The sequence below is a fragment of the Planococcus citri genome, chromosome 4 (assembly GCF_950023065.1).
Source record: "Planococcus citri chromosome 4, ihPlaCitr1.1, whole genome shotgun sequence".
Taxonomy (NCBI): Eukaryota; Metazoa; Arthropoda; class Insecta; order Hemiptera; family Pseudococcidae; genus Planococcus; species Planococcus citri.
Window position 1 is genome coordinate 55,768,400 of NC_088680.1, and position 26,814 is coordinate 55,795,213.

The window sequence follows — 26,814 nt, forward strand, 5'->3', positions numbered from 1 at the left end:
AATCTGCCGGAGGCTTTGGGAATTTTTTTCAAAAAGTCGCTGGAGGCTCCAAAATGACTTGAACCCACCTACAGTAGACTTGATAACGCGTTTAAATTGGAGTGCTGGGTGAATTTTGGATTCCCATCTCTGTTTGGTAAAAATTTTATGGAAATTTTCGAGCACTGAAAAATCTGGTGAAGACTCCAGATTGACCAAAAACTGATTTTGGGGGCTAAGATCCACAATTTGGGGGAAAGCAAACCCGGGACAGTAGGACTCCTCAGATTCGTTTTCAGGACATCAAAAAGGACCAGTATACCAAAAATCAGCTTGCAACCTCGGATTTTCACTATTCGATGCTAATTTTACTGGACTACACTCGATTGCCAAAAACTGTCAAAAAGTTCCTGCCGCTTTTTTAGTTACTAAAGTTACTTAATTCGTAGGTTCGCAAGTTGCGACACTACGAAATATGAAGCGTCCGCAGATTCGCAAATTGGCGAGTAAAAATTTTTACAAGTCTAAGTTACGAACAAACGAACACAACAACAGTGTAATTTCAAGTTCGCAAGTTACGAACCTGCGAACAAGGGTAGTACTATATTCATAGGTTCGCAAATTGGCGAGTGAAAATTTTTAGGAGTCCAAAGTACGATAATGCGAACACAGCAACGGTGTAATTTCAAGTTCGCAAGTTACGAACCTGCGAACGAGGGTAGTACTATATTCGTAGGGTCGCAAGTTGCAACACTCGAACCTGTATATGAAGCGTTCGCAGGTTCGCAAATTGGCCAGTGAAAATTTTTACAAGTTACGAAGTAAAAATTTTTACTGGCCAATTTGCGCACCTGCGAACGCTTCATATACAGGTTCATAGTGTTACGAATACTAACCATACCTTGTTCGCAGATTCGTAACTTGCGAACTTGAAATTACACTGTTGCTGTGTTTGCATGTTCGAATTTCGATTAATCGGTCCTGACGAAGCGAGGGCAAAAGCTCTCAAAAATCAGTATTTTGAGAGGTATTTTAAAAAACTCAAAATTGAAAAAAAAACAAACGAGCCTGAGCAAAGCGGGGGCAAAAAGCTTTCAAAAATTCATGTTTTGAGAAGTACAAGTGAAAAAAAAAGTTTCTTCATGCAGGGAGGAATCCATTTTTCTGATTCAAACTTTGAACATTTCTTGAATTTGAACAATAAGGTTCTCAGGTCTCAAAAATGTGTAATTCAAGCTCTAAATAAGTCAACAAATGAGCTCTTTTCTATGGAATGAAGATTGAGAAAAAGGAACAAAAATTAGACTGAGTAGGTAGGAATTTCAGATACGGAGTTTTTGGCATGGACAATTCATTCCTATAGATTCATCAAACTGATCCAATCTTTTGGTAATTAGGTAGCCTATTTTTGAGCTAAAACTCGAGGCATAAAATTTATTTGAGAAGAATTTCGTGAAAATAGTTTTCAATAACATGGTTTCGAATGGTTTTAGAGACAACTGTTCTAATCATGAAACAAATTCTAGATCCTACGATATATGAAGAATTGAAGATCACATGAACATTACCTTACTCGATTTTAAAAAAATGAAACAAGCCAACACATAGGTAACAATGAAATCATTTATATTTATAACTGAATGAATCATTAAAAATAACATCCAAAAGTTGGAAATTAACGTACCAGTATTATTTACATATGCACACAAAAATGTTTCGACACACTGAAGTTACAAAAGTACATATTTCCAATGTTTCGGAAAACTCTTGTAATTTTTTTGAAAACCCTAATCAGGGGCGCGGTGATCCCCCTAGGTCAATGAGTAGCGCCTCCCTAAACGTAGCATTAGTACCTCCCCTCATTTTTTTTCCTTCAAAATTCGAGCCTCAAATTTTCCTTTTTCGGTCTCAATAGTCAATAGATGTGTTCTTTTTACACGGATTTTGGCAGATTTATAAATCCACAAGAATCTGCTTGGAGTTCACGATATTTCTGGGCACCCTGTATACGAAGTGTGATCAACTAGTTCTTGGACAATTGCTCCTATGTCGCGACTATTATAGTTAGGGATTTGCGCGAGGTGGCATTCGATAGCTTAATCCTTCCTCTTTCCAACAAGCGGTTAACGAACCAATTTCATGCAGTGGTTCCCAAACTAATGAGCTTTTAATTAGGTCACCTCAGGAAAGTTTTTCGATTTTTATAAAAACAACTATAAACACACAAAAAAATAGTTTTTATTCTAAAATATCACGAGATACATTATCTGATACATTAAGATCACCCTCAAAATACTCCCCCTCCGATGCAACCGCCTTCTTCCATCGTACAATCCATTTTTCGAAGCACTTCGCGTATTCGTGGGGTGTGGGGTCGCGCATCTGTAAACAGGTGTTTCCGCGGAACCATTTTCATGCAAATCCTGGTCGTTTCTAAATTGTCTTTGAGAATTTTTTGAACTGTCCCATAGCTCAAATTGACGGAAGAACATGATTCTCGAATTGTTAAACATCTATTCGAACGAATTAAAGTGCCTACTCGAGAAATTTGCTCTGGAGAGCGGGCATTTTGAGGTCACCCCCTAATGGCATCATCTGCAATCAAATCGTGGCCTTTTGCGAATTTCTGGTACCAAAAATGGACAGTAGCCCTCATCACTGAATCACAATGGAGCCAATCTCATCATTTCAAGACACTGGGTGAAAGATTTCCTGAGCAAAAAACAAAATTGCGCGTTCTTCGAAAATCACCATGTTTACTACGAAAAAAAAAAAATCGAAAACTATACTGTCACTGCCTCATTCAACCGCCTGTATAACTGTAAACTAAACATCCAAACAAGGTCGCCAGTAGCTCGTTGGAAAGAGGAAGGATTAAGCTATCGAATGCCACCTCGCGCAAATCCCTAACTATAATAGTCGCGACATAGGAGCAATTGTCCAAGAACTAGTTGATCACACCTCGTATGTACCTGCTACCTCCCTCATATAGGTAGGGATTACGGGTTGTTAATAGCTTCTGTTCAACTGATTAGTAGCGCCGGTTTAGTCGCTAGAAGAATCGCTGTATGAAGATTTTTCTGATCGCGGTGCACTTATGAGTGTCTCTGGCTGGTGCAACTACCTAGCAGTCGAAATGATTTGGCGCAAAGTGGAGGGGTGGTTGCATTACAGTACCATCTTCTATTCCGGTTTCGTCCGAGACATCCATGACGTTATTATCAGTGCAATTCCAAACACCAGCACTTCAAACAAACACAACAAACCAATCATTAGTTTAATCTAAAATAATCAAATACATAAAATAGCCCGCTTAGCATGAGCATCAAGGTGTTTGGGGGGGGGGGTGGTATCGGAAGATATTGTATTGGACGAGACTTTCATTTTGATTTTTTATTCACTTGCAATTTTGCAAAAAAAAATATCAGCTCCGGAGGTGCCTCATATGGGTCCGCAAAGAGAAAGGGGGTTTGAAAAAAATTACATATCGTATGTAGGTACGAGTAAGTACGTTTTTTTTTCGCTGTAGTACCACCGGGGGCATATTCAGGAATAAAGTGGTGCCGATTATTTTTCGGCCAATATCACTTACCGATTTCAAAAATTCGTGTTTTCAAAATTGGTGATATTTTGAGAAGAAAATATTAAACAGAAAGACGCAACAAACCTATCTGTACAGATTAATCTGGTGAAAATAACAGTCAAAAGAAGCATTACAGCAATATAAAACAGCCTGCCGAAAAAAATGGATAGCTGTTCTGCCTAAAAACACGTTTTAATAATGCTTCCTTAATTTCAGGTTGAAAGTGCTACTTTTGCCACCCTCGCGTTTAGAAATAGGCACTTTCGAGCTTCGACCCTCGTTCAGGAGAAATAACTTTATTAACGCGATGAGGAATTGGAAAATACGTTCCCAAGTTGATTTTTTTTTTAATAATGCTTGATACACAAATACGTATGATTAATAGGTAGGTACCTATTAAGCTCAAATTTTGAGTCAGAAGTTGAAATTCGATCGACAAAGAATGTACTTAGCTAGGTACTATAGTTGTTAGACTCTAATGTTGGTGAATACAGCAAGAGCGAGGGGTGTATACTAAGTTACATATATTAGTCCGGCATATGACTATAGGAGTAATTGCATCCCCCACCGCCGATCATCCGGCACAACTTTTTTCTTAAAGGGGACATCCTAAGGAACATTTTAAAGCTAACTTGCCAAAAAAAAAAGTTGGCCTCACTTACAAAATGGCGGCCATTTTGATTGACCGGTCAGCCGAAATCGCAGATTTTGTGTTTTAACATAGAACTTGCACAAACTTTTTCAAACTTTACAAAGGTAGGTCGAAAGATCATGCAAAAACTTATCACCTGTCAAAATTTCAAGTGCTAAAGTGCGTTTTTCGATTTTTGGTGAATTTTTGAAAATCGAATTTAGGCCAAAATCGTGGGAAAAAATCAAAATTTTACCAAAGGGTATTCCCGGATAAGATAGATGAAATGCCCCTGTCCTCGGATTTTTGAAATTTCGATGAAACATTGTTGGGTGCCTTTAAAAAACATGTTGGAGCCAAAAAAATTTCTCCCACCCCACCCCCTTGCCCCCTGGGGCCAAATAACGCTTTTTTCGGGGAAAAAATCATACTTCAACGAGTTTTGAATGAAAATTTTTGAATTTACCCAAAATATGTACGGGACACATGGGTCTATCCACATGAATTTTTTCGAAATTTTTCAGCCCCTCGGGGGGGGGAGATATTGACAAAAGAAAATTTAAAACCGCCGTATCTCCGAACCTAATTCTTGCACACAAAATTTTTTTTCTGTCAAAAATATATCTGCATGAGTACTATGATTGGTATTTTTTTCAAATTTTTTCTCCAGGTGGGTCATCTTCAAAAATTCAAAAAACACTCAAAAATGCATTTTTTGTGTCATGGAACCACCAAAAAAAGCGATATTGCCAGTGATATAATTCTGAAATGTTGCATGCGAGCCTCTAAAAACAATATAAAACCAACCAACCTCTTGAAAACTTGATTTTGGGGCCATAGGCACCCCCTCCCCCCAATTTTGGGGCGAAAGAAGATCGACAATATGGGTATCGTTTTCATATGAATCGAACTTGCTGAACACGAATATGAAGTTAGATTTGCAGTTGGACCCTCCTAAGGGTCACATTAGGGGAGGGGGTTGCGCAAAGATTAGACGTTTTCAATGAACGCTAAAAGTGGTCTTGGATTTTGACGGCAATATCATAGATCAACGCAGAATCTTAAATACTTTCATTTGGGACTGGGCTATTTTTTTCAAATGAGGAGCGATATTCCAAAACGCCCTTAGTCCATTTTTTCAAATTGCGTTTTCAAAAAATAAAAAGTGTTCCAAAACGCACTTTGTCCATTTTTATTGAATTTTTTTAGCGGTATCTGGTGGATGAAATGTATAGCTACACTCCTACATCATAAATCCACCTAAATAAAGTTTTAAACTCACCTAAATAGCCAATTTACCAGATCAGAAATGAAATTTTTGAAAATGGACATAGGGCGTTTTAGAATATTGCTCCTCAAATTAATTGAGTACTTAGAGGCTGTAGTGGAAAAACACGATTTTTTCGATAATGGCCCATCTATGAGGGCCCATATCTTCCTTTTAGGACACCTTTCTACTCAAAATGACGATTTCTGCTAAATTTGGTAAAAATCAACCTTTTTTTTGAAGCATGTTTTCACGAAAAATCGAATTTTTAGGCAACCCCCTCCCCCAATGTGACCCTCAGGAGGGTCCAACTGCAAATCTAACTTCATATTCGTGTTCAGCAAGTTCGATTCATATGAAAACGATACCCATATTGTCGATCTTCTTTCGCCCCAAAATTGGGGGGAGGGGGTGCCTATGGCCCCAAAATCAAGTTTTCAAGAGGTTGGTTGGTTTTATATTGTTTTTAGAGGCTCGCATGCAACATTTCAGAATTATATCACTGGCAATATCGCTTTTTTTGGTGGTTCCATGACACAAAAAATGCATTTTTGAGTGTTTTTTGAATTTTTGAAGATGACCCACCTGGAGAAAAAATTTGAAAAAAATACCAATCATAGTACTCATGCAGATATATTTTTGACAGAAAAAAAATTTTGTGTGCAAGAATTAGGTTCGGAGATACGGCGGTTTTAAATTTTCTTTTGTCAATATCTCCCCCCCCCGAGGGGCTGAAAAATTTCGAAAAAATTCATGTGGATAGACCCATGTGTCCCGTACATATTTTGGGTAAATTCAAAAATTTTCATTCAAAACTCGTTGAAGTATGATTTTTTCCCCGAAAAAAGCGTTATTTGGCCCCAGGGGGCAAGGGGGTGGGGTGGGAGAAATTTTTTTGGCTCCAACATGTTTTTTAAAGGCACCCAACAATGTTTCATCGAAATTTCAAAAATCCGAGGACAGGGGCATTTCACCTATCTTATCCGGGAATACCCTTTACAAAGAAAGCTGAAATTTGGGATATACCCTATTTTTGACATGCCAAATCGATTGGAAACGGTTTCAACCCGTTTTGAGCAGTTCTGGAGCCTCCAGCAGATTTTCGAAAATCGAAAATTCCCACAAAATTTCTTCAAATTGGAGTTGTAAAGCTAAAATTTATTCTAAAAACTAATTTCAATACGCCACGAAGTACTGCAGGGGAATTTCAGGTGGTTTTGGATCCTGTAGCGACTTTTTGAAAATTCCTAAAGCCTCCAGCAAATTTTTGAAACTTTAAATTTTCACAAAATTTCATCAAAATGGAGATCGAAAGCTGAAATTAACTCTACACTCCATATTTTAACATCCTCTGAAGACGACTCCAGGTGGGATCAAGTAATTTTAGGGCCTCCAGCGACTTTTTTTGAAAATTACTGGAGCCTCCAGTAGATTTTTGAAACTTGAAATTTCCCCATCATTAATTTATCAAATGTAGTTGGCAAGCTGAAATTTACTTCGCGGACTACATGGTGGTTTCAAATGATTTTGAAGCTTCCAGCTACTTTTAGGAAATTTCAATTTTTCAAAAAAAAAAAGTCATACAACCTTTCAAAAAGTTGCTGGAGGCTCCAAAACGACTTGAAATTCACCAGCAGTCAACTTCGTAGCGTATTGAAATTAGTTTTCAGAATGAATTTCGACTCTCCATCTTGGTTTGATAAAATGTTGGGGAAATTTCAAGTTTCAAAAATCTACTGGAGGCTCCAGTATTTTTCAAAAAAAGTCGTCGGAGGCTCTAAAATGACTTGAAATCCATCAGAAGTCGTTTTCAGAGGGTGTTAAAATATGGTGCTAGAGGCTTCAGGAATTTTCAAAAAGTCGCTGGAGGATCCAAAACGACTTGAAATTCACTTGCAGTACTTCGCAGCCAATTGAAATTAATTTTTAGAATAAATTTTAGCTTTACAACTCCAATTTGATGGAATTTTGTGGAAATTTCGAGTTTCAAAAATTTGCTGGAGGCTCCAGAACTGCTCAAAACGGGTTGAAACCGTTTCCAATCGATTTGGCATGTCGAAAATAGGGTATATCCCAAATTTCAGCTTTCTTGGTCAATTTGGTAAAATTTTGATTTTTTCCCTCATTTTTGGCCTAAATTGGATTTTCAAAAATTCACCAAAAATCGAAAAACGCCCTTTGCACTTGAAATTTTGACAGGTGATAAATGTTTGCATGATCTTTCGATCTACCTTTGTAAAGTTTGAAACAGTTTATCGACCGATGGCGATAGGCCATTTTTGAGGAGTTTATGAAAATTTCAATCTCTGACATTTGCTAGGCACGATGGCGTAAACTGCAGCGCGCCATGCGGTGTTTTTCACAAACAGCAGCCATATGAAGTTGGTGAGGCCGGCCCACCACTCGACTTGGATGGCAAAAAAAGGCGCACAATGCCGTTCTACAACAAAACTATGACCCATATCAAGAGTTGAAAGTAGTGATTTTATAGTAATTTTCAACGAGGAATTTGAATCCGATGTCCTTTTTTTTGCCGACCCCTTGGGGGAGGGGGGAGTGGGGTGTGACGGAAATCAAAGTATGAAAAAATGAAAGAAATCGAGTGATATATGTCAAAATATTGGTTTTTCGAGTCGAGAAATACGAATCTGAGGTCCTTTTTTCCCACAGACCCCTTGGAGGCCCTTGGGGAGGTGCCACCAGAACGAAATTTTGTAAAATTTAAAAAAATCGAGTGATATGTCAAAATATAGGTTTTTTGGGTCAAGAAACACGAATCATAAGTCATTTTTTCACTCAGCCCCTAAGGTAGATGCTACTGAAATCAAATTTTGAAAAAGTCACAAAAATTCGAGTAGTGTATCAAAATCCAGGTTTTTTGGTTGGGGGGTTTTATTTGTCAATTTTTCAATCATTCGACCCTTCTGAATTTAATTTTTTCCTCAAGAGTTGCTACATGGTAGTTAGGTACATTCTACATACTGTTTCAATACCTAATATTTGATTCTGGTGACAGTGTTGATGTGAATATAAAATCGGACATCAATTGCGTTGATGGGGCGATGTGTGAGTTCGACGGTTCAACTTCTGGCCAAGTACTTGACCCTAGATTTTCCACCAATTGCGCAGGTGTTGGCGAAAGACTGTGTGGGCTTTGCGGTGGTGTAGATGAAACACCACGAACGCGAATTATTACATCAAACCCCCAGTAGCCTTGGGGGGTTTTGATAGGTAAATCTGAAAACAAACAAAATTACAAATTAGGTAATAGGTATTTATTATAGTCTGTTCATTCACATGCTGTTCACCGAAGTTGAACAGAAAATTTTCTGTTTGCGGCCAATATATTTGCATGCAATCGAGGCCATCATTTAGAATTCGAGGTACGCTTACAATAAACAGCAAGGGAGTATTCAAATTTTCAATTCTAAATTTCATGTTCACGTCCATGTTCCTATTTCATTTCAACCATACAACTCTATTCAATATTTCATTTCATTCCAATTCAGAATTTGTACTTCATTCTACATACATACCTACTTATTCGATTTACATACGCAACATGATAATGTGTTTTGTACTTGAAAGTAAGCGCACCCTCAGTTTTCAGTGAAAATTGCAACGCTAATATTTGAATTTTTCAGGAAATTGAAAAAAAAACACGTTTTATACGCAAAAACTTTTTGATCGAAGCATCCTACAAAAACATCAATAGCTTTTGAGCAGAAAGGAAATCTGAGTTTAGCATAATATCAAAAATGTCAATTGAATTTTTTTTTCAAGGTCTTCATGTGCCTATTCCTGAAACTAGAAAAATAGATCTTACCAGGAGCTGGCGTACAATTGAATGCTTCGCATTTCGGTATATTAGGATACAGGTGAGTTAAGTATCCCATATTCCCTAATATATCAGATAGCGAACGAATTTCAAGATCTTTAGACTTAAAGGGATTCACCATTGTGACCTGTTTCTGCCCATTAGTATCTGCAAAGTTATGAGAAAAAATCCATCAACACATTGTGTTTTACTCAACAATATGATGAAAGTGGATAGGATAGGATGAGAAGAAACAATACAAAATGTATTACCTTTTCCGACCCAGGCAACGTGTACCGCCCCTAAAACAGAATTGGAATACCTCAACACGAATGTACCATTGGGGCACGTTTTAAGCATGCCTTCGACTTGGTTTTTATCCAAAAATCCATGAATTCTCCTGTAACACAGTAACACACATTAAAACAAGAAAAATCTCCTTTTCAGTATAGGAAACCACTGAGTGCACAGCTAACAAGACTGTAGGCACTTCACCACGAGACATCAATTTAACTACAAAACTGTTGGAGCCATTTATAAATAAATGCTACTTAGGAATTGCTCGATTAATTAAGAAATGTATTTTGAAGTGATTTCTAAAAGCAAGATTGTTTATGATTATGAAAAATTGGACCCTCAAGTACATATTGATAGTATTTTATCATTTCAGAAATACAAAAAATGTCACTCGTTTTCTGAAAAAATTGAAGAAAAATTCGCTACCAAGTCAAAAAATCCCTAAAAGTAACGTTTATGGGTGGGTAATTCTCAAAAAGTGGTAAATTTTGTGTCCACAGCAAATTTCTCAATGGTTTTAGCATGATTTTTTTTTGGTTCATACTTACAAGCATCACCTCCCTCACATTTTACACTTGATATTGAGCTGTTCAGCCTCTCCTTTCATTGGCGTACATTTGATTTTATACCCCAAATGTCCTTCGACTTGCCTGTCTCACACCATGTTTTTGAAAATGAATGTTATAAAGTGTTCTGAAATCCTTATTTTTTTTATTTATTTTTTTTTTGGAAAAATTGACACATTCTCATTATCATAGAACACTAATGTACATGTATTATTGTGCAAATTACAATCTCTATAAGTTTGTTACGGTTAAATTACGAGGCATCGAATAAGTCATTGAGGAGTGTAGGTGTCAGTGTACTCATCCTAATGAAGGGAGTTTCCATCAACAATGCCTTAGGGAGGAGATTTAGCGTATACCAAAATTGCTCAGAGACATTAGACTAATATGATGCTCCTGCCTAACAGTACACATTAACGTGGAAATGTTACCATTTCCTAGGTCAAACTGTATTAAAAGTCGTACACAAGTTACAGTTCTTATCGTGGTAAATAAGTATATTTATTGAGGAATACGTTTACATACGAGTCATATAAATAATAAGTTTATTATCCTTCGTCCCAATATGATACCTCAAGTAGGTTGAATTGATGGTTTTCGCGACCCATAATTCATGCAGAATTCTGTAAAATATAACTACACAGCATTACGACTAATATTAAATTATCTGTATGATTTAAGATAGGCAAAAATGCATACTCACAAGCCAGTCAGGTAGGTAGCGGATCTTTGTCCATTTACCTATAGATGTAGTCTTCATCAATTAATTAAGTTATAATATAATTAATTTAGTGGAGGCACCAACATGTAAGTCTTTACTTACCAACTGCTGACCATCTCACCATCTCCTTTCTGTTGCCTACACCAATAATAGTGGCTATGATGGCTGCTTTTACTAAAACCAAGGTACTTAATATAAACACACCCTCTAATTCAGGATACCCGGGCATACCCCAAATTAGCCAAAAAGACCAAAACACAGTAACATTATATGGGGGTGGGGGATCAATCCCTATATTAATTACTGTAGTTATTTAAAACACATCACCTACCCAAAGGGAGTAGGAATGACAAAAGTATTTACTACGTACTCGCATATACATAGCGCAATGCATCTAACACTCAGTACCTTCCCAATGTAATCCAAGGCACCAACCCTATTGACAAAAATTGTGCGTACAACATGCTAAAATGCATTCTTTTTTGCATATCACACTCATGCGTGAATTTGGACTTTTTCAAAAAATCGCATGATATTCAGCCAGTGAATAGCATGCTTAAAAGTAAACCAAAAGTATGTACAAAAAGTGCGGAAACTTTAGCAGGAAAATTGCTCAAACTCACAGGCAATACTATCTACTGATTAATTGTGAATTTTAAGACATTTTAATAGATAATTTTTTCGAAAAAATAAAAAAAAATTAAAAAATTTCCGGCGCGTGCGGGGATTGATCTCAGGTTCCTGCAATGTGTGACTGTTTAACTCACTTGACCACCTCGCAGCTAAATAGACTAGAGGTTATTTTTGCATAAATGTTATCAATTTTTGGACTTAAAAAATTTTTTACTCCGTGGTGCATTTTAGAAAATACTTGGTTGCTAGACTGCTTCTGTTTAGCATGCGAAAATGTATATTTTTAACACGGTAATGCATGCTTTTACACCAGTCCAAAATCATGCACTGTTATGCATGCTTTTCAGCATCATTTTGTCAATAGGGAAGTGAGAATCGCGGCTAAATCCCTTTAGCGTGATGCCAAGAGACCTTAGAACATCCTTCAAGACATACCTATTAGGCTATTAGAGCTGAAAACGGTTACGCTACCCGCTAACTGGTATCTGGTTAAAACACTGGCTAAACCCGCTAGTGGTTATATCAGGTTGATTCCGATACAGATAGTAGCGTATAGCGAGTACAACCCGAATGTTTTTGCACGTGCTCTGCGCACGCACCCCAAAAAATTTGATAATGCGTAAGTGGGAGGAGTTACGCTTCAACACCTGTCGTTTGTATGTGTGATTGACGTTGGACATGATTGATGACAATGATATCGTGAACCGGTGCAACATTTTTTCAACTCGCTACCAGCTACTAGCGAGGAGCGAGACTTTACATTACAGGTACAGTAGTTACCTGCTGTCAGCGAGTACTGTTTTCAGCTCTAATACCTATTATAATTCCCATGTTATTAGAAGTTCTCTCTAGTGTATGTGTATCATTCCATCATATGAGACTTCACATTTCCATAACATCATTCTAATTGGCGAGTTCTCTTTAACTTGGAGCGCTAGTGTCAACCTTGTAGATACGGATGATTATATGATCGGAGTTGATTATGGCTATTGCTTTACCATTGTGGTTCAAGTTTTTTAAGCATTTTTTGGAAGAATTCGCCAAAATGAGTGATGAAAGTGATGAACTGATGAAGAAATAAATGTTAATTTGTAAGGTGCACCTAGGGAAGTTGGAATTCGGGGTAAGTTAGAAAACTTGCTCTAGCGCCTAGAGGTTTATATCTGGCAAAGTGCCACTAAAGGTGACTTGAGGGTACTACCCCTACTTCATCACAGCATAAAAATTTTCGCGATTCAGTTTCATTTTAGATGTCTTTGGTTCAATTGTATTTTGTTGCTGTTTTGAACTTATTTTGAATTTGGTCTAAAATACAGACTTTCTATTTCTTAGTTTTTCGCATATAGCGGACGAACCGTGCATCCTAGTGAAAATCTGATGAGAGTGATCTCAAAGAGAATTAAATTCTCTACATTTTTGTTTCTGTGCAATTTTTTTAGGACGCTCGGTTTGTGATCTACGCCTCTGCAAAGTTTAGCCTGTTCTGACTTCTCCCCAATTGGGGTAAGTCAGGACAGTTTATATTTTATTCCACTGAGCAAAAACTACTGTGTCAATCGCGCTCAAATTTTTACCATAGGTTAAGAACCCTTATGGGAACCTACATAATAAATTTGATCCATATCGGTTCATTAGAAGGGGAGTAACAGCTCGTCAAAGTTGAAATTGCGAAAAATCATTCTGACTTGCCCCGGTGCACCTTATGCCTTTGATGTCAAATTATTTCCACAATGCTGTTCACCCTTTTATAGAAGGAAAGGTAATTTTGTTCTTCAATCAACTACATGGATAAAAATGACGATGAAATTAGTAAGTAAAGTACATTTGTGGCAAGTTGTACTCACTCTTCCAGTGTTTTCGCTATCCCTCATAATTAATCTGTCTGTAAAATTTTATCATTAATTTTCACTTCTTAGGAAAATAATTAGAACTACAAGAATTCTAAACTTGAATAGCAAATTATTAAATTAAAAATTACGAGTTTAAATCTAAATAGGTATCAAATTTTTTTTTCAAAGAAAATTTTTAATTTTTAATTTTTGTTTGTTTCTTTAAAAATTTTTAATTTTTAATTTTTGTAAGCTAAAATCATTTTCGATTTCAAAGAATATTTTCATGTAATAAAGATTGTATGAAAACAATTTGGAATTTGGATCATACATTCAGTAATGCTAATTAAGTTCTCCAAAACATTGCATGAGAAAGAATTTTACTGATTTTACATGGAAATGAATTCCCTACAAAAAGTTGTAGATAAGAAGAATATGCAAAAAAATCTTGCAAGAAGAATCTTTGGGGGAAGATTTTTCCAAAATTGGCAATTTACCTAATATTTAAAAAATTTGAATTTTTCAATTGATTTAATAATTACGTTTCTGAAATTCTTCAAAATGAGGCGTCGATTTTAAAAATATCTTCAGTCCAAAATTAATAATTTTTTCAATGTAATTTCAACATTTTTTGCATTTTTTTGAATTTTTGATTACCTACTTAGCAAATTTGGGAAATTGTCAATTTCATCTGAATCTAATTTTCATCTTCAAACATGATTGTCATTTAGGATTTTCTTCTATACATAGAATTTAAAAATTTCACTATGGTTGTTCTTCATCCTCAAAGATAGGTACCCTCAAATAATTTTTCCTTTCTGAAAATTTTTTGAACACATAAATAAGCACCTTTGTTACAATATTACTCATTTCAGTGATTTTTATGGAAAAAATAACTAAAAATATTGAACCAAAACCATTTTCGTCATGGTAAAGCAATAGCCATAATAGTTCCGATCATATAATCATCCAGTTCCCTCAATAGACTGTAGAGCGCGTACCTTTGGTGAGAACTCGCCAATAATAACCACCAAAATGGTGAAGGCATATTGCACCATATCAAGTTCATAGAAAGCTCACATTTCACATTTCCACATTTGAAAACTGTCTCACAGTTTTTGCGCCAATTTTAGAGCAATTTTTAATGATTTTTGCTGACTTCCCAATCGTAGGGCCAAATCAAAACTCCTTACTCCTCTTTTTTTTCTAATTTTGTGACTAATTACATCTTCAAAATGTTGCTGTTCCTCACGTATTTTCAATTCTTTTATTTGTTTATTTTACTGTTTTTCTCATTATAATTATCGCCAATGATATTAGGCTATTTTATCAATTACTGATATACTTTTACGTCTTTTACCATCTTACACCTTTAGTTTATGGATATAATCAATCACTCAATATCTGTAGAGTCAAAATTCCTGAAAAATGATGAAAAATGATGGGAGTAAGTCCCTCAGTGGCGTAGTAGGTACAGCCGCGGACCTCCGTTCACGAGGTACCCGGTTCAAACCCAGCTACAGAGGCAAGCTTGTGCGTGTAATTAAAAAATCTTTCGTGCAATTATCAACATTACACGCCAAGTACCCTGGGACTACCAGTTTAGCCGAGCTAACAGATAATGCACGCCATCTGTTAGCAGAATCAAAAAGCTGAAACTGGTTCGAGCGTTTATAGAGGTCAACACTGAGGAGCTCAGGGTCTCTAAACTACCCGGCTAGCTCCAAGGTGCTTGTGTAGATGTCACTAGAAAGCAACGGGAAACTACTAGTGGAAGCTCGAAACAACATCGATTCCCTAGAATAATCGCAGTGGCAATAGGCATACGCCTCACCCTATTAGAGTACCACAAAAATGCGATTTCCAATGTCCTGTAAAGGATAAGGAACCACAACGACGATGGGAGTAAGGAGTGGAGTGAGAGTGTTGACAGTTCCTTATTCTACATGATAAGTAGAAATTTATTATGTGTTAAAAATCAAATAATGTCCAGTATGTAAGGCTAGAAACGAAAAAAACGTTGAGATTGTCCTTCGGCTTGTCCAATGCTCATTTGTCCTTTGTGACCTGGCCAAATTTCAGACAGGTGTACTTTTATCACGCTAGTAGAGATATTACACGATAGTACAAGCAAAATTTGACATTTCCTCGCATCTCGCTCCCCACGCCTCACCTCCACCCCTACCAAAAAAATAAGTCCAGATTCAAACTTTGCGGCCTCGAAAACATATCGATCCATATTACTCCATACTATAGACTATACTACACCATACTTAATATAAGCAAAATTTGACATTTTCCCCCTCCCCACGCCTCATCCTCCACCTCTACAAAAAAAAGTCCAGATTCGAATATTCTACGACCTCGAAAACATATTAAACGACATAGGTATGTATTTGATATTACACATCTGTCATCTGTGAGGGTCGAATCCTAATTATCGCTGTTTTAAGAGGGTCAGGACCCACAGTGGGGGGATTGAATTGAGGCCAACACTAGAAAATGGATCTGGGACACCTATACAAATGATTCCCACTTGAAATTTTCCAAAAAAAATTATTTTTGTTTTTCAAAATTACGCATATCGAAAATGACTTTTTTTTTTGAGAATTACCCGGGTACAGATGTAGGTACAATGCTACTAAATTAAAAATGTATGTAGATGTAGAAAATGTTTGGATTTCTAAATAGCTAAACAGAAAAGTCTGGCCAAGTATCAGTACCTATGTTATTTCTAAAATTTTGAGATAATGTCAGCAAATTTTTTAATTTTTTTACAAGTTTAAAACTTGATATCTTCAGAAAATTATACTACCTACTTTTTTCAAAGTTTCCAATTGTCTGACATCTCCAATGTCAGAAATCCATAAATTTTTTTAAGGTGTAATCTATAGCAAATAAAAAGTAAAAACACCCCCTCCATCCAAAAAAAGGCCAGAGAAAATATTATAGTGAAATCTGATTGAAACTAACCAACTTTTCTCCTTCCAATTTTTCAAGAATCTGACGACATAAAAATGATTACCTACCAATTGTTCGTTTCTTTCAAATTCCAAGTCAGAATTTAATCGTGATTTTTTCCAAGTTCTTAAAAGTTATAGACAAAATACGGTATAATTATTGATACACTACACCTAACTTTACCTACTTCAAATTTTGGATCTTGACAATTTTTTTTCTCAACTTTTTGAAAGTTTGACATTAGGTTAAAAAATCAACTGAATTTTTTTCCAAGTTTTCAAAAGTTAGCATCACGCACATCTCGGAAGCTAGGTAGGTACTACGAGTAAAAAGGATAAACTCTAATTTTGGCACTCACCCAGCTTTCCAAAACGGTTCCAAGTGATCTTTGGTCAGTTTCATGATGGCATAAAGCCATTCCCAAAACGTGATCAACTTGTGCTTTCCGTTTTCTAATAATATCACTGACTTCTCCTTGTAGAACTTTTTCCAGGAGATTGTCATCGAATTGTAGTCATCAGTGCCGTTACCTTGAACCCTGCAGAGTAGAGAAATCACACAATTCACAAATTATTGCGATGCTACCTACTTACTTATCAATAGCAATAGAAGAGTAATAAAAGCAACACGTTAAATACACACCCAAGTAATTTTTCAGCCAAGTACTTCAAGTTATTGGCTGATAATCCTTTACCGGTGACAGATGCAAACTTCATGTTTAGCATGGTACCTAATTTTCCCCAGTTTACTTCATTTGGTACAGTAAAAAGTTCACGAGGATACACAGCAAAAGCATTGTCCCAAAAGATGGTGGCCCAGGCATTAGGTTCTTGGTTGCCGTGGACAACCACCGTTACAGGTAATGATAGAGTGTAGGCTTTTGCAGTTTCGTTTCCACTTTCGCCTTCTATCTCGAATTCCGTAGTAAAATTGAGTGTAAATTTTTCGTCCGTCACTGATTCTAAATCTGTCTTTTCCGATCGTTTTACACTCTGTAATTGCATTTTTCTAAAAAAAAAAAAATGAAAAATCTTTAGGTACCTACTAAATTGAAATTGAAATTGAAATTTATTGATTCAATAGCTAATACAATCATCTCTGGTACATGTCGACCCCTCTATGCCCAGAGGCGAGGCGAGGAGCCTATAATAATAATGATAATAACACACCGAATCAGAATAAACCAAATTACAAATAGAGGGGCCGGTCGGTTTGAAAGATCACCAGGAGATTGTCCAATAAAGATGAGTTTTTCTGGTTTTTCAATTTTCACCAAAATAGGTAGTAGAAAAAATCTTACTAAAAATAAGTCATCATACCCCACAAGTACCTACTACCTATTCACATAGAAAATTAAATTCTCTGCTATTTTTTTCTATTCATTTCTGTTTTGTATTGAAAGTATCTGCTTACATTGGTTTCAAGTTTTAACCGAAAAATTTGTTTTCTGTGATGAGAAGATATTGATAAAAAATACAGGTAGGTACACATTTTTCTGAACTCTGACTTAAAATAAGTACCTACTACCTATGTAGGTACCTCAGAAATATTTTTTCTGAAAAAAACTAATTTGTCTGATTTAAGAAGTTTTCAAAGCTCGAAAATTGTAAAGTTTTTAGCAAATCAAAAATTGTTGAGCTTTAAAAACTTTTTAAATTTTTAAGTAAAAAAAAAATGATCATAACAAAATTTGTTTATTTTTCGACTTAGTATTCATTTCCGCATTCATCTTTTCATCGCAATTTTTTCGAAATTAAAAATCATTTGTAGCCCCTTCAATCCACAAGATAGGCCACACCTTCACATAACCGGTTTTTTTAGTCGTATCCGGTTGCTTTCAAATCTGAAGTGTGTATCACCACTCTCCGGACGTCCGGACACCTTATCGAGCTTTTACTGTATTTGGAATAAACGTGTATAAAGCTTGACTTGATTGAATAATTTTCATGCGACCTTTTCGAATGAACCATTCTGCACGGTGCATAATAATATTCGTTGGGCTATAACGCCTCGCGCCTCCTTTCTCAACCGAATTGATAAAATGAAAAATTAATCAAGTATAATTATACTTACTCAAACGTGAGAGATACTTCGTTTTTGGCTTGGTCGTATTTCATCGTTCCAGTATTATTCAAAATTACCCCACTGACGTCATTTTTTTCAATTTCGTTTTGAGTATGCAGTTTATTACCTTGTTGTGCATTGAGGATGGACACTTTGACCTGCGTAACGAGACGAGGAATAATCAGGTTATTTTTTAAAATGTCTACAGAAGTGAGAAGCGTCGGTGAGGAAGTTTTTAAGATCTCAAAACAAAGTTGTATGTAAAAATAAATGTACCTATGTACTTGATAATAAATAGTGACTTAGTGGATCTAGAATTTTGAAACATGCCTATGCCTAAAGTACCTACTAATTTTAAAAAGTAGAAAATGTTTATAAAATGAAATTCTACGAAATGAGTATTTGATGGATTTTTATAAAAAACCAAAAGAGTTACAGTCGAGTGACTTTTTTCAGATAGGTAACACTATCTATAACTTCCTAGAAAATGTCAAAGTATATAGCATTTCACGGATTTTAAATTTCATCATTTAAAAAAAATTCTCAAATGCTTCACTCAAAATAAAAGTCTCTTTATAAGTTACCTATGCAATATTTAAACATTTACAAATTGTTCTCAGGATCAACTTACCCGTAAAGAACTCATTTTTATGCCCTCAAAACTCAATAAACGTATCTTGGCTGAAAATCTGTGGCCTGTTTTCAACACCTGGGGTGGCTGTAGTTCCAGTACAAAAGTACTACGAAAAAATGAAAAGATGAAAATTATGAGTTAGCAATGTATAATTCTATATCGACACATACCTATTCGTAGATCAAATCTAACATATTTTGAGACGATGTAGGCTACAACTTTCGATAAAATATCTTGCCTATGGTACCTGACGTACTCGTATGTATGAATTTCACTCATTTGAACAATCGTTCATTCGATGAATTAAAATTTTCAAAAAATTGAAAACCCCAAAGATAAAAATTCATTGTAAAGACGTATTAGAGCGGGAAAAATAACGTATAAAAGCAGTGGCAAAAAGACATACATTTTTTCTTCGGGAATGTGTTCGGATGGACCCTCTGAACCACCAAAAAAAATCCGACTCTCCTACCCCTGGAGGAAAATTTTTTAGAGGGCTGAAACCGGTTCCGATTCACGTTTTTTGCATTTTAATCCGTAAATATTAGGTTTTTGAGAAAAATTACCATGACGAAAAATGTTCCCCTTCAAATTCTCGACAATTTGATACTACGCTCGATACCCATTGCTCCAGGGGGGGGGGGCTGTACAAAAAAAGCGGTGGAAAGAGTAGGTGTTTCAAAAAAGGTCAGTCCAATAAATTAATCAAAATTACCTCTTAAAATCATTCGTTTTCGCTCAAATTTTTTTTACAAAGTCTACTCATCCAACTACTAATCAAACTACTATTGGTTTGTCTTCAACCCTCCTCGGGGGTTCGTGAGGGTTGCTTGATTTTTCAAGTAACACACTACTGAATCATATATTTGAAAAACAATATCGAATAGTATGTTTTCGAGGTCGCTGAATACGAATATGAACTTATTTTTTGCATACAACCCCTCAAAGCCCCTCTGTGCCCAAAAAGGGGGTCAACATTTTGAAAAATCGTGAAAAATCGAGTGATATATCGAATGGTAGGTTTTCGAGGCCGCCGAGTGCGAATAAGAACTTATTTTTTGGGTCCCACCCTCCAATATCCCTCTGTGCCCCAAAATAGGGGTCAAAATTTTGAAAAATCGTGAAAAGTCGAATGATAGCAAATTGTATGTTTTCAAAGTAGCTGAGCACGAATATGGCCTTATTTTTTGGGCCCAACCCCGCACAGCTCCCAACTACCCCAAAAAGAGACCAAAATTTTGAAAAAATGTGAAAAGTCGAGTGACATATTGAATGGTATGTTTTCGAAATCGCTGAGTACGAATATGAGCTTATTTTTTGCATACAGCCCTTCAAAGCCCCTCTGTGCCCCAAAATGAGGGTCAAAATTTTGAAAAATTGTAAAAAGTCGACTGATATATCGATTTGTATGTTTTCGAAACACTGAACTGGAATATGCACTTTTTTCCTGCTCCACTTACTTACGATCCCTCAAAATCCCCTTACGCCCCCTAAATAGGATAAGATTTCGAAAAGTCACCAAAAAACGTGTAATACGTCGAATAGTATGTTTTCAAGATCGCTGAATACGACTGTACACTCACTTTTAATATTTCACTCATTTTACTATTCAAACGTCCTACTAACGCTCCAAAATTATCCTCAATTTCTTTAGTAGGTAAGATAATCTTCTTCTCTCTCAGTGTTTTCATTTCGATTGTTTTCCTGTAAAGTTTTCGATTTCATTTATTATTGGCTACCAATCGAAAACAAAATGAAATAATTTTTTTTTGATGGAAGAAAACATCGAAAATTTGTAGTTCGTTGTTCGTGTTTTTTAAAAAAAAACATACCATTCGATATATCAGTCGATTTTTCGCAATTTTTCAAAATTTTGACCCTCATTTTGGAGCACAGGAGGCTTTGGGGGGTTGTATGCAAAAAATAAGTTTATATTCGTACTCAGCGATTTCGAAAACATACCATTCAATATGTCACTCGACTTTTCTCATTTTTTCAAAATTTTGGTCTTTTTTTGGGGCAGTTGGGAGCTGTTCGGGGTTGGGCCCAAAAAATAAGGTCATATTCGTGCTCAGCGACTTTGAAAACATACAATTCGCTATATTACTCGACTTTTCACGATTTTTCAAAATTTTCACCCCTATTTTGAGGCACAGAGGGGCTTTGAGGGGTTGTATGCAAAAAATAAGTTCATATTCGTTTTCAGCGACCTCTAAAACATACTACAGTGGAAATCGCTTATAATGAGATCGGTTAGTACGAGATTTTGGATACAACGAGCAAAATGCTCGGTCCCGAGCACAACGCCATTTAAACATGTACAATATGGTACCTGTTAGAACGAGCTCATTTATAACGAGGAATCCGGATAGTACGAGCTGAAATTCTTGAAATTTGGTTCGTTTTATTGTTTTTTCTTTCACTTATAACGAGTGTTCATGCAGAAAACATTCTTTAGATCCCAAATTTCAGCTTCGTAGGTTAATTTGGTAACATTTTGAAATTCATGACAGATTTCGTGGCATTTTTTGAAAAACATAACTTTCTAAAAAGCTGCTGGAGGCTCTTAGAACTGCTCAAAAATGATTCGAAACTGTTTCCAATCGATTTGACAAGTCAAAAATAGTAGTAAAATTGGCAATTTTTTTTGCTACATGTGTTACGAGCATCATTTATAATGAGAAGATCTTTATATCCGGTTATTACAAGATACTCGTTATAAATGCAAAATCTTTTAGTACGAGAGACCGGATACAACGAGCAAAATGTCCGGTCCCTTGAATCTCGTTGTAAGCGATTTCCACTGTATTCGATATATCGCACGTCCAGAATTGTTTTTCAAATACATGGTGATTCGGATAAGACCTGAAAAATTGAAACCACATATTCTACTCGTCGAATTAAGAAAAAATTTCCTTTGCAAAAATTTTAAAAAACCAACCCTTAATAAGAATTCGCAATCAAAGTTGTGTAAAATATGGCAACACCGCATTTACATTTCGCTCATGTGTTACGCATTGTTACATCAGAGTGTTATCAAAAAGTGCTCCATAGTTACGATTTCCTACTTTGATTTGAAGTGCAATCATTTACCAGCCAACAATTTCTATTGTTTTTAGGAAACAAAATCGTAATTTATCGTGACAAATTTTGCGATGTTGCCAAAGTGAGCATATTGGTTGAGATAAATCATGTTTTATTGAGGAATAGCATTTTTTTTTTTTTTTTTTTTTTCATAAAAGTATTTAAAATTGAAAATTGAGTACAGGAAACCTTCAAAAACATTTGTTTATAAAAAATCGGAGAGTTTGTCAAAATTGAAAAATTTGATTATTCAGCATCCAATGGACCAAAAAAGAGAAATTAAAGTTTAATGAGTGTAGAATGAGAAGTACTACCACATTAATTAATAAAATTCGAAATAATTTAATTTAACTTCAAGTTTTGATTGTTTTTCATCTAATAAAACACATTTCTGACTTCAAAACATCAAGTTATGGACCAAAACAGAAAAGAATGATACTCTACATTTCTGAGATCTCACTTCACTTTTTCCACCACCTACCCCCCAAAAATTTTCGATAGAGACGCCAAAATGCCCAATTTTAAGAAAACAGCTGGCCCCCTTCAAAGGTCAATAACTCCGAAATGAAGAGGTTTTGGTCCGTGGTGTATATAACATTTTTTACTCCAATTTATGAGTAGAATACGTGGTTTTAATTTTTCAGGTCTTATCCGAATCACCCTGTATATGATTCAGTAGTGTGTTACTTGAAAAATCAAGCAACCCTCACGAACCCCCGAGGAGGGTTGAAGACAAACCAATAGTAGTTTGATTAGTAGTTGGGTGTGTAGACTTTGTAAAAAAAATTTGAGCGAAAACGAATGATTTAAGTGGTAATTTTGATTAATTTATTGGACTGACCTTTTTTGAAACACCTACTATTTCCACCGCTTGTTTTGGACACCCCCCTTGAGAAATGGGTATCGAGCGTAGTATCAAATTGTCGAGAATTTGAAGGGGAACATTTTTCGTCATGGTAGTTTTTCTCAAAAACCTAATATTTACGGAGTAAAAATAGTAAAATGCAAAAAACGTGAATCGGAACCGGTTTCAGCCCTCTACAAAATTTTCCTCCAAGGGTAGGAGAGTCGGTTTTTTTTTGGTGGTTCAGAGGGTCCATCCGAACAAATTTCCGAAGAAAAAATTGATGTGCCAATTTTTTTCCTTTTTAAAACCGCTATTTGCCCGCTTTATATCACGTACACTCAAAAGGGATAGGTAGGTACTTAGGTAGTAGGTACCTCATTTGAATGTAAGTTTATGCAATATGTAAATGGAGAAACATAAGTAAGTAGGTAGGTAGCTTTGACTAGGTATTCGTTGAACATTTACTCGAGAAATTTTCCACACTTGAGTAAGTAATTATCTCCTTCCATGATCTTTTTTCCAAACAAACTCATCATTCAAAAATATGGGTCAAATAATTTTGTTAAAATCGTAATTATTTTCATGAAAATGATGGAAAGATAATGAACGAATGTTCGAAAAAAACAGGCAATCAGGTCTAAACTTGAGCCCTTGAATAAAATATTTTTTTCTCTCTTATCGAGAAATCTTACTCATACATACTCGTAAAATCAAAGGAGGAAAAAGTTTCAAACGGGTAGGTAATTGAAAAAACAAATTTTCCTATGACGTTTTGTGCTATTTTTGTAATTTTGTACTTTGTATTAATCAAAGAATATCCAGTTTATCGTACTTCAAGCGCACTTTACTGAGATTTTCTTACTCTTTGACAAAAATTTGCCTATTTCAAAAAGAATCTGGCTTTTGAAGTGAACTAGCAATACACAGATTATTATTATTTTTTTGTTATCAATTATAGAATCATATAGAAACAATTTTTATGATTCTTATTCTTTAGCGCAGACAGCGCAGTCATCGATATCGTAATCCCAACGATTGAATCTTATTTTTACGTCACCTGAAGGGTAAAGTTCGAAAAGAGAGATGCTTTCTTACGTCAATATTCTAAACAGGGAATTTCCTACTTGCAAAATGAAATACAACTGGCTCCGATTTTAACCAATGTTGCAATTTTGACCACATTGTGTTCCAAAACAAAATCAAATAAATTTCAGGTCAGATTAATTTTTTCTATATTTGGAGCAGCGGTGGCAACCTTTGTGTAGTGCAAGATGAAAAAAAGCTCACTTTTACTTTTAAATTATACGGTTTTTGACGAAGAAGTAATTTCAATAAAGTTTTCACGAGCACTTTGTACGAGCTCAAAATTCAAGCATGAAAAAAAAATCGAAAATTCTGAAAAATCAATAAGATTTAGTCAGTGAAAATTTGACGAACGAAATTCTCTACAGGTACACCCAGATAGGTTGGTATAATTTTCCGATAAATGTAAATCATTCACCATATAATGTACTTTAAAGCGATCAACTATCAATAAAATTCGTAAAATTTCTCAATACCTGAGTATCGACTTAAAAAAATTCGCTCACTTTTTCATTAGAGAATGTGTCAATTTGGTGAATTGGCCATCCAATTCGATGATAACATTATTAACGACTTCTATTGCACCAATATATCGAGCAATCGTGTCAGCCACTAGCTTCATTTCCTTGAACTGCTTCTTATTCTCCGATAATATTTCGACTAGGTCTTTGCACCTTTGAGACAAAAATACATCCTTCATTAATACATGGTCATTAAAAGAAAAAAAACAATCGCAAAAATGTTAGAAAATTACCAAGATTGTATTAAATCTAAACATCTACAATCCAAATTGTATCCATTTCCGTGCGCTTGCTGATTCCTTTTCCAATTGCCCAGTTCCGTGTTATATAATTCGTGAATTAACTTACTAACGTACAGATGGGCGCCTTCTAGGTTCTCCATGATGAAACCCAGGTATTGCTTTAATTCTTCACTCTACAATACACAGAGATACCAGAACAATAATTAACCACACACGTTTACCTGTTTGTAATATTACTATTACCCTGTTCAATACATCTTAAATAGGTACCTACTGCGCTATATTTTACCTACTATACAACTCAGTAGGTAGTTACTCAGTACTCACCTTGTAAAAAAACTGTTGATCTTGATCTGAACGCTGCTGAGCTTGTTGGGAGTTATTTATTTGAGCGTAATAATCTTGAATTAGATGATCCCACGCGCTGGTTGCTAGTTCGGGTGCTGTGGAAATTTCAAAAGTAGGTACAATATTATAGATACATGGCAGATAATAGATAGATGGTATTTTAATATGTACATATTACTAGACCTAATAATGCCTATCAAGAGAACATACCTATAATTTCCTGATAATATTTTTGAAAATAAACCAAGTATTTATTAATCCAATCCGAATTGAAAGATTTGATGTGGTTCCATAATTGTTGGATCCAGAATCGGGCATACTCTATGTTGTTGTACCACTGGTCGCGATTCGGTGCATACGTGTACAATATGAAAGCAGAGCATTCCTGGTCCATCCCGTTTTGATGTGACATTTTTGTAACAGCAGAAAAAACTAACACTTGTATTAAACACTATCAGCCTAACGTTCAGTCTTACAGGTACAATCCAATTTTTCAACTGAATTGGCAAAGTGACGTCATTCATATCATTTTCGCGGCGACTAGGTTATTACTCGTATACTCGGTAGAGATTGTGGAAGCGAACTAAGCGAACAAACGCGAGCTGCGGTTATAAACGAATGAATGAAAATATGAATACCGAATACCTACAAGTTAAAAAGTACCTACCTACAGCGTGCAGGTATTAGGCAGTGGTCCCTCCTACTGTAGTACCCTTCTCTAGCTCCTTGTGGGCAGTGCTCCCCTCTTTGATTTTGAATCTCGTATCACTCCATTTCAGAAAAGATCATCGGTTGTTGAAAAAATAAGGCTTTTCATCGGAAAATAAGAAAATGACTGTCGCAATAATTTTATGGCATTATTACAAAAATTCGAGAGATCAAATTTATTGCAATCTGTTCTTGAAAACTAATCTGCCCTAAAGAAAATCAGAAATGCTAATCATTTGTCAGAATTGTTTCAACGATAGGGATTTGACAAGACAACTGTCGCGCTCTAGGAAATTGTAGTCAAAAACACTGGAACTAACGAAAGGTCCCGTTGTTATCAACAATTTTCAACAATTTTCCTTCAATTTTCACAACATTACATTCCAATGTTTATACTGGGACCTTTCATCAGCCAATCATAAACAAGGCGACACTAGCGCGGCGCACCTCTGTCAAGTTCCTATAGTTACCTGCCCGGTGAAACATCTATCAAAATATCAATGGGATTTGTTGGGGGAAAATCCATTAAGGGACATTTTATTAATCACTTCTCAACATATTCTAATTTGAAAATATTTTACATTAGGGTGAATCACGAAAAAAAGAGGTCAGTAGATTTTTACCAAATTCAGCGGGGGCTTTCATTATTTGAGTTTAAACGCGTTGACTACAAAAAAATTTAGCCCTAGAATGCTCTTGTAGGGGTGATATAAGCTAACCTGCTCTGGGAAAAATAGTTCAGTCCCAAATGAAAGTGAAAGCAGGTACCTACTTATTTTAAATCCTATGTCGATTTATGTATGCTATTGTCATCAAAATCCAAAACCACTTTTAGGGTTCTACTTTCTGACAAGAGAACCTCTTGAGGTGTCCGCCTCCGATTTGAACGGGACCGCAATTTTTGGAAAGAGCATGTTCTAAAACCCACAAACACAAATTTTCAGCTGCCCAAGTTCATTTTTCGATTTTTGGCGAATTTTTGAAAATCCAAAATTGACT

At 35.7% G+C, this 26,814-nt stretch overlaps 1 protein-coding gene across 1 annotated transcript; it reads right to left on the bottom strand.

Moving 5' to 3' along the window:
- Positions 1-1,588: 1,588 nt before the first annotated feature.
- LOC135843168 (signal transducer and activator of transcription 5B-like) lies at positions 1,589-25,741 on the bottom strand. The gene is made up of 12 exons (XM_065360949.1): positions 25,318-25,741; positions 25,087-25,202; positions 24,751-24,932; positions 24,503-24,670; positions 18,980-19,088; positions 18,358-18,506; positions 16,927-17,292; positions 16,643-16,822; positions 9,550-9,677; positions 9,287-9,445; positions 8,454-8,697; positions 1,589-3,224 (listed from the first exon to the last, which is right to left on the bottom strand). Exons 1-12 carry the CDS (start codon positions 25,517-25,519, stop codon positions 3,104-3,106), a joined length of 2,124 nt encoding a protein of 707 aa, XP_065217021.1. The 5' UTR covers positions 25,520-25,741; the 3' UTR covers positions 1,589-3,103.
- Between the last annotated feature and the right edge of the window lie 1,073 nt (positions 25,742-26,814).

Excerpts from the sequence above, each read along its gene's own strand:
- LOC135843168 (XM_065360949.1), bottom strand. The coding sequence starts at position 25,519 with ATGTCACATCAAAACGGGATGGACCAGGAATGCTCTGCTTTCATATTG. Across the intron at positions 24,671-24,750 it reads TTAGATTTAATACAATCTTG|GTGCAAAGACCTAGTCGAAA; the intron begins GTAATTTTCTAA and ends TTTGTCTCAAAG. Across the intron at positions 18,507-18,979 it reads TAAAAATGAGTTCTTTACGG|GTCAAAGTGTCCATCCTCAA; the intron begins GTAAGTTGATCC and ends CTCGTTACGCAG.